Source organism: Globicephala melas, chromosome 19 (assembly GCF_963455315.2).
Source record: "Globicephala melas chromosome 19, mGloMel1.2, whole genome shotgun sequence".
Classification (NCBI taxonomy): Eukaryota; Metazoa; Chordata; class Mammalia; order Artiodactyla; family Delphinidae; genus Globicephala; species Globicephala melas.
The window spans coordinates 12,695,948-12,708,440 of record NC_083332.1 but is presented as its reverse complement, the minus strand read 5'-3'; the positions used below and the strand labels follow the sequence as shown (position 1 = coordinate 12,708,440).

Sequence of the window (12,493 nt, the reverse complement as noted above, 5' to 3'; positions counted from 1 at the left end):
ATCAGGGCTTATCCCCAAACTTTCGCACGGGCTATGCCCTCTTCTTCTCTTCTCTATTCCTAGTTAGCTCCCTAAGATTCCCTCTACACTCAAAAGCCTTCCCTGATCCATTTCCATCCCCAAGAACAAGGGCCGACTCTGGACTCCCATTCATACATTGGAAAAGCATTTGTTGTGCGCCTGAATGTACCAGGCACTGTTCTAGGCACTGGGGATACAGTAGGGAACAAGACACACAAATCCTGGAGCTCATCTTCCAGTGGGGGAAACAGACACCAGACAAGTTATTAAAAGCATGCTGAATGATAGACGGCAATAAGTGCTTCGGAGAAAATAACAAGCAGGGAAGGGGGACAGGGACTGGTGCTGGGACGGGGGTGTGTGGGGTGTGTGTGTGTGTGAAACTGCTTACGAGGTGGTCAAGGAATGCATCCAGTGACTTTTCTTAAAAATTAATTAATTGATTTTTGGCTGCATTGGATCTTGCGTGCGCAGGCTTTCTCTAGTTGCGGTGAGTGGGGTCTACTCGTTGCGGTGGCCTCTCTTGCTGCGAAGCACAGGCTCTAGGCGTGCGGGCTTCAGGAGTTGTGGCACGTGGGCTCAGTAGTTGTGGCTCATGGGCTCAGTAGTTGTGGCACACAGGCTTAGTTGCTCTGCGGCATGTGGGATCTTCCCGGACCAGGGCTTGAACCCGAGTCCCCTGCATTGGCAGGCAGATTCTCAACCACTGTGCCACCAGGGAAGCCCCATCCGGTAAGGAGTGAGGCATGCTCCTATCTGGAGGAAGAAAGTTCCAGGCAGCTAGGATTTTAGGTGCAAAGGCCCTGAGCCAGGAAAAGTAAGGAGGGTTGCAGAAACACTGAGGAATGTGGTCGAGACAGAGTGAGGAGGGGAGAGTGGGAGGAGATGAGGGCAGGGAGGTTAACAAGGCAAATTATGTGAGACCTTGGGGTGAGAACTTTGACTTTTACTCTGAATGAGATGGAGGGTCCTGAACAGAGAAGGGATATGATCTGACTTGGGTCACTCTGGCTGCATGTGGGAAACAGAGTGAGGGAGCGGGGTGGGAGCAAGAAGACCAAGGAGGGGCCTGCTGCAGTGGATCAGGTAGGAGACAGGATGGACCAGATCAGGATGCAGGCAGAGGAAGGAGGGAGGAGGGAGAAGATTCTGTGTAAATACTGAGAATTTTTTGGTAATTTTATAATTTGAATATTCATCCTCATAGTCATTCCACAAAACAAAACAAGTGCTACTAAGAGAAGTTACTAACAACCTCCAGGAGAATCCACTGGTCTGTTCTGTTCATTGTTGTATCACTTTGTACCCAGAACAGGGCCTGGCACGGAGTGGGTGCTCAGTAAATGTTTGTCGAAGGAACGAATGAACCTATGCTATCTTGAGTTCTCTGTGAAGGGTCTCAGAAACATTCCTGAAAATTTGTTTACATATATATTTTGTGTGTGTGTGTGTGTGTGTGTGTGTGTGGTACGCGGGCCTCTCGCTGTTGTGGCCTCTCCCGTTGCGGAGCACAGGCTCCGGATGCGCAGGCCCAGCGGCCATGGCTCATGGGCCCAGCCGCTCCGCGGCATGTGGGATCTTCCCGGACCGGGGCACAAACCCGTGTCCCCTGCATCGGCAGGCGGACTCTCAACCACTGCGCCACCAGGGAAGCCCTGTTTACATATTAAAATGGAAAATCTGCTGAGTCTATGCTGGATTTCTAGGAGCTATGTAATAATTCAAATGGCTCCAATTCAGGGTGATGTTACCTACTACTGGTGGATTTTACTGTTTGCCTTCCAATTAACAATGTTTTTTTCTCTAAAGGATGAAAATCCTCGGTGTACAGTGCAGACTGTATTCTGGAATCCTGGCACCGTGTCCTGGGTCTGAGGTATTTCACCTGCCAACTTGCAACCTGAAATGGCCACTACCAGTGAGTAATTAGGGGGTGCCTTCTGGTTTTGTGCTGGGGGCACAATGGTAACTGAAAGAGTCCAGGCTTCCTGGAGCTTCCAGTCCCCTGGTCCTCAGACAGTGGCAGCCCAGAGGGGTCAGGGCCAGAATGGGGGAAGCACAGGCAGAATGGTCAGGGCTGGGATGGAGGAAGCACTGAGGGCTTTATCGGATGTCCCCCATGTCCTCTGAACTTTCCTTTTACCTTGCTGCTCTGACCACAACCTAGCTCTCCCATGAAGACATGTCCTTCCATGCAGCCCTTCTAAGCAGAGGCTGTTTTCTCTTCCTCAGCCTTCATGCCCCCTGGGCCTCTAGATAGCATAAGCTCCTCCGTGCTCCTTGTCGCTGCTTCTAAACCATTTTCTGCCTCTTCTCTAAGCCCCTTTGAAGTTTATACACAGCATCTGCTCCCATTCTTGTAACCAGCTTTATCAACTCCCAAGTCACTGCACCTCATTGCATCTTTTTAGTTCCAGGCTCACTGCCACACAAGCTGTTCCTCTCATAATTCTTGGTGATTTCCAAATTCAGGTAGATGAACCTTTGACCGTTCTGGCCTCTCGAGATGCCTTGTCTTCCTCTTCTCTAGCGATCTCGTCCTCCACCCAACACTTCCCTCCCACACTTAGACTTTGTGCTGGGGACACAATGGTGACTGTGGCAGCCCCGAGATCCCAGGCCAGTGGGGGAGAAAGGCCCACCCCCATACAGTGGCAACCACAAAACCACAGCCCCTGCAGTCTCAGTTCCATGCATCTCACTGTCTGCCCATCACCTCCTGTCTTTCCCGCTCACTCCCTCTAAACCTATTGCTCCAAGGATCCTTCACCCCCATAAGCTGACCTCCTTTTCCCTGCCCCTCACCCCCTTGTGACCACAGTACTCTCACCACCCAGCCCGAGTCCTCATCCAGTGTTCTCTCCTTTGCTCCCACCCTCAAACTTCTAACTTTATCTTTTGCACCCAATTGAGTCCACTCTCCACCTCCTCCGCACCTGCTCACTGGAAGCTGAATATGGATGGAGAAAAACCCACACCCACTGCCAGAGTGGGTCTCACTTCGGATTCACGACCACAAACCCAGGTGGGCCCTAATGCGGCCCAGCCATCCTATCACATGTCCCTAATTAATTCATTCTCTCGTTTCCTTTTTTTTCTTAATAGTATGGGAAATGTGCTCATTTTAAAACGCCTGATTAAGGCATAACTTACATACCATAAAATCCACCTATTTTAAGTGTATATAGGCCCGCACATTTTAGTAAATGTATACAGTTGTGCGCCCATCACCGCAATCCAGTTTCAGAACAGATCCATCATTCCATTTCATACAAATAAAACCATACAATATGTAGCCTTCTGCGTCTGGCTCTTGTCACTTAGCATCATGTTCCGAATGGTTGCATGAATCAGTAGTTGGTTCCTTTTCATTGCTGAGGATTCATCGTATGGCTATACCACATTTCGTTTGTCTGTTCACCTGTCGAGCCTTCGAGATGTTTCCAGTGTGCAGGTTATTAATGCTGCTACAACCATTCACTTACAAGTACTGGTGTGGACAAATGCTTTCATTTTTCTTGAGAAGAGTCCCAGGAGTCAAACGGCTGAGTCACATGATCAGAGTATGTTTACCTTTTTAAGAAACTGACACACTGTTTCCCAAAGCAGTTGGACTCATTTTCCTGAAGGATTATTTTATGCTTTCTCTTCTCATCAGACCTCAAAACTTACTCTTTCTTTCTTACTCTTAGCTGATGACCTTGCTTCCCACTTGAATGAGAACATACAAGCAATCATAAGAGAACTGCAGTATCCTCCTATCCCCGTATGTACCAGGCAACGGCACCTGTTACCTCCTATGCGGTAAAAGAAAACTGTTTTTGTGCTCATACACTTCACTTCTGACACCAAATGTATCTCCACACCAAGCAATTCTCCAGCTCTCTGCAGACTCCACCTGCTGACCTATACTTTAATTCGGTTTGGACACTAACTACCCAGAGTTGCCTCAGACCCCACAGGTTAAGGACGGAAAGGAACAGAGGAAATCACTTTAAGTGAGGTGGTTGTGGAAGCCCTCTCTAAGGTAGCAACGTGTAAGTGGACATTTGAAGGATGAGAAGCATCTAGTCATGTGATGACAGCTTTTCGCAAAGGAATGAAGTGAAAAATTTTGGCATGTTCAATACCCTGAAAGATCAGGTTCCCAGATCGTAGTAAGCAGGAAGGACAGTGATAGATGAGTCAGAAGAGATTAACAGGGGCCTTGTAGGACAAGGTGAAGGAATTTGATTTTATGACAAGATAAATTTATAGCCAGTGGTCCTATTTATATGTAAAGAAGAGTCATCTAGTGGCTGTGAGGATGAATTACAGGCAGGGAAGAGCAGATGGTACGCTACTGTTGACATGAGTGAGGATGGTGGTGACAGTGGGCACAATAAGAAAGACAGATTCCAGGTGTGTTTTGATACCATCCAGAAAGATTTGTTGATGGACTGAATAGATGGCAAAGGGGAGGGAAGAAGAACAATTCCCCATTTTCTGGCTGCTAGACTGAGGACTGGTAGTGCTATTCACTGAGGTGGGGAAGACCACTACAGGCAGGGCACAAGACAGGTTTCAAAGGGAAGAGAGACTTCAATTTTTTGACTTGTAGTTTGGATGAACAATTAAATCCTTGTTCCAACTCTGAGAGGTAGGTACTATCCTTAACTCTACTTTATTATTTTTTTAAACATTTATTTATTTATTTGGCTGCACCGGGTCTTAGTTGTGGCATGCAGGATCTTTAGTTGCAGCATGCAGCATCTTTAGTTGTGGCATGCAGGATCTTTAATTGCAGCATGCAGGCTCTTAGTTGTGGCATGCGGGGATCTAGTTCCCTGACCAGGGATCGAACCCGGGCCCGCTGCTTTGGGAGTGCAGAGTCTTAACCACTGGACCAGGGAAGTCCCATCCTTAGCTCTACTTTAAATATGATGCTTTTGGCTGAATGTTTGTGTCCCCTCAAAATTCATGTGTCGGAACCTATCTCCAATGTGATAATATTTGGAGGTGGGGACTTTGGGAAGTGATAGGTCGTAAGGGTGGAGCCTTCGTGAATGAGATTAGTGTCTTTATAAAAGAGGCCCAGAGAATACCCTTGTCCTTCCACCAAGGGCGCATGAGATAGCCACCTATGAACCAGAAAGCAGGCTCTTACCAGACACCGAATTTACTGATGCCTTGATCTCGGACTTCCCAGCCTCCAGAACTGTGAGAAATTTAAACTTCTGTTGTTTATAAGCCACGCATTTTATGGTATTTTGTTACAGCAACCTGAGTGGACTAAAACGTATGAGGAAACCGAATGACAGAGACATTAACGTGCCAGGGTTATAAACGATCAAGTCAGAATCTATTGATCTTTCTTTTCATTTTCTACTTCTTCCCTGCAATTATTCATCTTCTCATCCATCCATTTTTCTAATCCTCCATTTCTCCATTTTCCCATTTCCCCACCCATCTTATTCCCAATCTACCCATCTATCTCCATCCATCCATCCCCTCACCTGCCAACAAATATTCATCACGTGCCAGATTCCCCAGGCATCTGACACCTGCTGTGCAGGAAGGAATGTCAGGGATGAGAAGACATAAGACAGGCACACTGGTATGCAGCTTAGCTTAAGATATTTATTCAATGCTTTCCCAGTTGGCCTCAGTGGCTCAGCAAAGGGGTAGAGTGGATGAGGGACATACAGTGACAGAGTGCATCCCTCAATTATTGCAACCTCCAGGGGGCTCAGGTCCTGAAGTCCTCATTCCCGGTGGATGACGGATCAGTCCAGACTGCAAGAGACAGACACTTAGCACTTTTTGTAGACTGAGCACCCATCCCGACTGCCCCTTTCCCATGAGGACCCAAGTGCCCCTGCTCCAATTAGCCTGGCTTCCAAGCTACATTCCTCACCATGGGGAGAAGTCCTGTGCTCTCCAGTTTTCCAGTGTTGTCTCCTTCTGGGGGTCATGCCCATCATTGGTCTGGTCCGCGTCAAAGTTTCCGCAGGCCCCACACAGCATCCCAGCATGGTCATCGCCGACCACCACAGCTAGCTGCCCATCGGTGCCAAGCTGCACCCGAACCCCTGCCTTCTGCTGGACTAGCACGGAGCCATCAGGATTCCGACTCACGGACACAGACGTTAACACCTCAGCTGGGAGATCCACTTGGAGACCATTCACCTGGTGGTTGGGGGAGGGTGGGTGAAACACAGAGGTGAGCTGGAACCACAGGAGAGCTGGGGTGTTACTAGGATGGAGAGCCCAAGGAAGACAACAAGTTCAAGGAGTGGAAGCAGAGATGCGGATTCTGAAAGAGATGGAGACCTGGATGATTGCACCAAATGGAGAGATGGAGACCTAAGGTAGCTGGAGATGTGGATGGACGGATAGAAGGACAGGGAGCGGATGGATGAACAGATGGATCAATGCATAAGCGGGTGTGCACACAACATTCCAAGGGCGGCCGGGGTTGGGGGGAAGCACTTGTACCAGATAGATAAACAAACAATCAGTCAAACCCCAGCATCATCCTGTCTGATTCTAGTTTACAAAAGAAAAGAACACTTGAGCATTTCCTGTAAGTTACTGGTTCCCTAACAAGGCAGCTTCATCCCTTATTTTTTCAATGCTGATGTCTGAAGACAAGTAATGACCTAGCAAGTATAATGATCATGTGAGAAAATGACTATATTTCTCCATCACTGGCTGTGAACTCAGTAACCTTGGTAACCTCGTGAGTTTTCCCCTTTAAATAACTGTGTCTGTTGGTTTTTTTAAAAAAATTAATTTATCTATCTATTTATTTACTTATGGCTGCATCGGGTCTTCATTGCTGCACACGGGCTTTCTCTAGTTGGGGCGAGTGGGGGCTACTCTTCATTGTGGCGCACGGGCTTCTCATCGCGGTGGCTTCTCTTGTTGCGGAGCACAGGCTCTAGGTGCATGGGCTTCAGTAGTTGTGGCATACAAGCTCAGTAGGTGTGGCTTGTGGGCTCTAGAGCGCAGGCTCAGTAGTTGTGGCACACGGGCTTAGTTGCTCTGCAGCATGTGGGATCTTCCCGGACCAGGGCTTGAACCCGTGTCCCCTGCATCGGCAGGCAGATTCTCAACCACTGTGCCACCAGGGAAGTCCTGTTGTCTGTTTTCTTCGATGAGTTAACCCTTCTGAAGTTAGATTCCCTAGCAAGCCTTGTTTCAAAGAAAAGTGCTTTTTTTCTAAATGCTTTTTCATGTGACTCTTCCTCTGCCAGATGATTGGAGAGGTGGGTAGATAGACTGGAAAGATAGGCAGATAGGTCTGAAAAGATGGATGGATGGGTGGGTGAATAAATGGTTGGATGGAAGGAAGGAATGGAGGGAGGGGAGGGGTGAGGAAGAGAGGGAAAAAGGAAAGAGACGTAGAAGGAGGAGAGAAGGAGGGATGGATGCAGTGAAGGATAGTTGGAGAGATGGACGGAAAGTTTCACCTGGCTGCAAGCTTCGACGATGTAAGAACTGGGTCTGAGTTATCTGTGTTACCCAGCACATGGCCTGGTGCGGAGGGAACAGGGATGAATGTATTCACAAAACCAAACTTTTCCTGGGTACCCTCTTGGTGCCAGGCCCTGATCTGGGTACTGGTGACAAAGTGATGATCAAGATGAACAGGATCCCTGCCCACCTGAGGATTGTATTCTAGTAATGGAGAAAGGCAACAAACACAAAGAAATAATGGATAACCTCAGAGAGTGATAAGCACTTGAAGGAAATAAAACAGAGTAACAGCACTGAGACTGGGATGGAGTCAGAGCTTCCATAGGTAGCTGGGAAAGGCCTCTTGGTAGAAGCAATGCCAGAACTGAGGTCTGAAGGATGAGAAGGAGCCAACTCTTAGAAAATCTGCATTGCAGCAGTGGGAACAGCGAATGCAAAGGCCCCGAGGTGGGAACAAGCTTGCTCTGCTGTATGAATAGGATAAAGGCCAGCTTGGCCTATTATCAGCACAGCCAACGAGGGAAGGAGCTGTAGGAGATGAGGTTGGTGAGGCTGGCAGCAGTCCGATCACACAAGGCCATGGAAGGGAGGTGGCTTGAGTTTGGAATGTTGTTCTGGGAAGTCACTGTAGAGTTTTAAGCGCAGAATGCCCTGATCTGATTCACATTTCTAGAACATCTGCTGTGTAGAGAATCGTTTCTTGATAGAGGAGCAAGGGAAGGTCAAGAGCAGGGGTCTGTTCACCTGAATTATGGATCAAGCAGAGGCCAGAGAAAAAGAGGGACTGGTCCGGATTACACTAACAAGAGAACTCAAGCTTCCCTGCTTTCAGCAGGGCTGAGTCTTGGACCAGCTCGATGCCTTGGTGGAGGGATGTAGACAGACCATTCACTGGGGGAGCATTGGCTTTATCGCCCCCCTAGACCCAGAGGACACCAGTGGATGTCTCTGCAATCAATGAACAGGTCATGGAAACAGACATGGGAACTTTAGGGCAGCCTGACATCTGTGTTTGGGTCTTAGGCTCTATTACTTGGGCCACGGATGATTAGACTGAGTCAGCAACAGCCCTCAGTTTGGCCAGATTCTCTCTCTAGAAATTTGGAATTGGGGTGGTGAGAACTGTGGGGTTTGGTAAATGCAAGGCAGTGGTAAGTCAACAGAAGTCAAGGGGCAGAAGGGAGAACCCACTGGGGCTGGAATGGACTCATGAGGCAAACAATGACAGGCCTGAGGGGGCCCTAAGAGCAAGCTGAAAGACGGCTGAGGGAAGGGTCGAGTGGCCTGGGATTGATAGAGTCCAAAGGGTGTTCCCACTGAGCACTGCACCTGGAGTCCATCTTGGTCCCTTATATCCACACAGTCACCACCACACTCCATTCCCATCGAAGTGGTTCAGAGCCTGGGTGCCGGTGGGTTCAAAGCCTGGATCTGCCGGGTACTCTCTGAGTGACTTGGGTAAATGATGTCACCTTCCGGGGCCCTAGTTTCCCCTCTGTGTAAAATGGGGATAATAATAGTCCCTGTCTCATGAGTATGTTGTGGGGAGTCACAGAGAATGAAGCTGATTTGGGGGACAGCAAGTCTAAAACACAGAGGTACAAATTCCGATGACACTGCCAGGCACCTGGATCCAGCCACTCCTGAGGCTCTGCCCCTGGATTTTCTAGTTATGTGGGCCAGTCAATTCATTTTTACTCAAGGCACTCTGAATTTGGTTTTCTGTCACTTGCAACCAACAGAGTCTTGGTTAACACTAAAATCAAAACTAGTAAGTTACTTGAATGTGCTTTTGCTCTTCAAGAGCTCAGCCAGAATAGAGGGACTAAGTTTGAAGTACTGACACAAATAGAAATCCAGAGAAACAAACTGCAGAGATCTGTAAAGAAAACAGACAGCAAGGCAGATGGGCTGCCAGGAATGTAGGGACACTGCAACAGGAAGAACAAAGCTCAGGGGAGACATGCCCCCTGTGTCCAGGCTTACCCACACGCCCTTCTTTCGGGTCACAGTCACCAGTCCATCCTGGAAGAAGATGTGAACGTGGCCCAGAACTGCAGCTTTGCTATCGCAGGGCCAGACATCAGCAACCACACGGTACCACGGGACGGTCTCCTGTAGTCCTGGGCAGCGGAAAGAGAGCTCATAGATGCCAGGGGAGCTGACGACACTGCGGGCCCCATCGAAGGTGGTGAGGTTGGCATCCACAGAGAGGGAACAGAGGCCACGGGAGACCCAGCAGTCCCGGACCCCAGCCTGGACCTCGCATACGCGGCCTGGCGGACAGCTGGCCGCTTGGCACGTCTGGCCGGTGCTCGAGGAGCAGGAACAGCGCTCGCTGCAGTCTGAGGTCAGCAGGGAGGAGTTCGCCTGTGCACAGAAAGGGGCCAGGTTACAGTGGTGCGGTGGACTGAAAAAACAGACACAACCCGTCAACCCTCTGGGCCCATGCAGAGTGACTTTGCAGTAGCTCTCATTAAGAAATGGAGTTTCCCCTTCCTCACGAATCTGGGCTGGCCTTAAGACTATGCCTTGGTTATTACAATGCAGCAGAAGCAACGCTGTGCCAGGTTCAAGCCTGGACCTCAAGAGACCTTACAGATTTCTTCTCTCTTTCTCGGAACCCTTCCCAGACACCACAGGCTAGCCTGCCTGAGTATGAGAGACCCCGTGGAAGAGAGACAGCCAGCCCTCAGCTGACCCACTGGGGGACCACAGATGTATGAGTGAGCCCAGGGGTGGCAGAAGAACTGCCCTGCTGATCCCAGCCCAAACTGCAGAGCTGCAGAATTGTGAACTAAACAAACCGTTGTTTTAAGCCACTGTGTCTTGGGGGTGGTTTGCAACCCAGCAAAAGCTAACTGATACAGGTAGGAGTGGGCACTGGAGATATTCCAGAGTCCTGGCACCCCCAGCCTAGAACAGAGGGCTCTGGAAACCCAATTCCAGGAAATGGACTTTCTCCTGGTTTTCTCCTGTCTGACCGGCTGTTCTTTCTTCACTGCATTTTCAAGTTCCTCCTCATCTCCCAAATCCTGAACACTATCCTGCCCAGGGCTTAGTCCTCAGATCTATTCTTTCTCTATCTACCATTTACTACCTGGTGATCTCACCAAATCTCATGAAGACTAAAAGCAGTGTCTGATCCTCAGCTGCACCCTGGCCCAGGGTGTGGGTCGGGTGTGGGTAATTGTTATAGAGACCATTATTGAGACAACAGGTGACATTCAAATAAAACCTTTACGTTAGATAACAGTATCAAGTCAGTATTAATTTTCTGACTTTGAATTGTATTGTGGTCAGATCAAATGAGTTTTTTTATTCTTAAGAAATCCTTGCAAAAGTATTTAGGGGTAAAGGGGTACTATGTCTGCATCATACTCTCAAATGGTGCAGAAAAAGCAGTATGTGTGTATGCATACAAACATATATATATGGAGAGAGAGAGAGAGAGGGGGGATGATAAAGTGGCAAAAAAGGTCAACATTCGAAGTACCTGAGTAAAGGGTAGGCAGGAGTTCTTTGTACTATTCTTGTAATTTTTCTTAAATTTGAATTATTTAAAAATAAAAGTTTGAGAGCTTTAAACAAAATGAATACATTTAATTAAAAAAAAATTACCATCTCTATACTGATGACTCCCAGATTTATGTCTCCAGCCCAGACCTCTCCCCTGAATATCAGACCTACAAATCCAAGAAACCTAGCACGGGCAGAGTGGTCAAGGCTGGCATGGGGAAGCACAGGGGTCTGTGGGGGTCCAGAGGAGGAGCCTAACCCCACCTAGGGGATCAGAGAGGGCTTCCTGTAGGCGGTGAGGCCTGAAGGAAGGAGTAGGAGTAGTTTGGCATCTTCTTCCGCAGAAGTCCTGCACTTCTAGACACTCTAGCCTACCTTTCTGCCATTAATAAAACTGGGAGGAACAGGGAAGGGATGTGGTAATCCATCTTTCCTTTATTTGATAAATATGCTTTTGAAGAAGCAGGACAGCCTAGTAGTTCAGAAGGTGAGCCCAGGCTGCTGGGGTGTGCATCCCAGACTCCCCACTTGCTAACAGGTAGCCTTGGGCTGACTTCTCTCTGTCATCCATAAAATGGGGAAAATAACAATAGTACGTGACTCGTAGAATCGCTGTTACTATCAAATGACGTCTATAACAAACTTGGTGCATAGTAAGGACTCAAAAAATATCAATCACAAAAGTAAATCAACTATTAACTTTCGCTTCCATTATTAAATGACTGTAGCTGTGCTCTGCTATAAATTACTATTATTTTTACTGAGTGTGATGAACATGGAGGGTGAGGCCCAGTGCTCAGTGGGTGCCTTTCAAGCACAATCACCCCCGATTCCTCAGACACCTATGGTGCAAGGATGATGACTAACCCCATTTTACAGATGGAGAAAATGAGGCTCAGGAAGGAGACTGTAGTAGGTCCGATAATGGCCACCCCAAAGACATCAGGTCCTAGACCCAGTAAATGTTACCTCACATGGAAAAAGGGTGTTTGCAGTTGTGATTAAGAATTTTTGAGATGCTGAAATTATCCTGGGTGGGCCTTAAACACAATCAAGTGTATCCTTATAAGGAGGAGCCAGAGGGAAATTTTATGACACATACAGAAGAGGAGGGGAAATGCGACATGGAAGCAGAAATTGGAGTGACATGGCCATAAGCCAAGGAATGCCTGCAGCCACCAAACGCTGGGAGAGGCAAGGAACAGCTCTTCCCCTACAGCCTCTGGAGGGAGTGCCGCCCTGCCGACATCTTGCCCCAGTTATCCTGATTTCTGTCTTCTGGTCTCCAGAACTGTGAGAGAATAAATTTCTCTTGTTTTAAGGCACCGAGTTGCGGTCATTCGTCACAGCAGCCACAGGAAACTAACACAGGGACGTTACTAACATTGAGTCACACAGCAGGGAAGTGGTGGCAGCCTCTCTGTCCCCATCCTCGAGGGGATCAGCACAGAAACTCTGAGTCCCCCTCAAGCCCCTCCACCCTCCCTGCCCA

General features: G+C 48.4%; 1 protein-coding gene across 6 annotated transcripts in view; it reads right to left on the bottom strand.

Moving 5' to 3' along the window:
- Window positions 1-5,627: 5,627 nt before the first annotated feature.
- Window positions 5,628-12,493, bottom strand: part of FCGBP (Fc gamma binding protein) — a 142,871-nt gene continuing 136,005 nt past the window's right edge. For all 6 annotated transcript variants that reach the window (XM_060288453.1, XM_060288452.1, XM_060288454.1 and 3 more), the window contains 3 exons: window positions 9,469-9,852; window positions 5,918-6,189; window positions 5,628-5,796 (listed from right to left, as the gene is read on the bottom strand). In XM_060288453.1, the coding sequence (XP_060144436.1) occupies window positions 5,787-5,796; window positions 5,918-6,189; window positions 9,469-9,852 (666 nt within the window). In that variant the 3' untranslated portion in view covers window positions 5,628-5,786. The remainder of the gene's footprint in view (window positions 5,797-5,917; window positions 6,190-9,468; window positions 9,853-12,493) is intronic.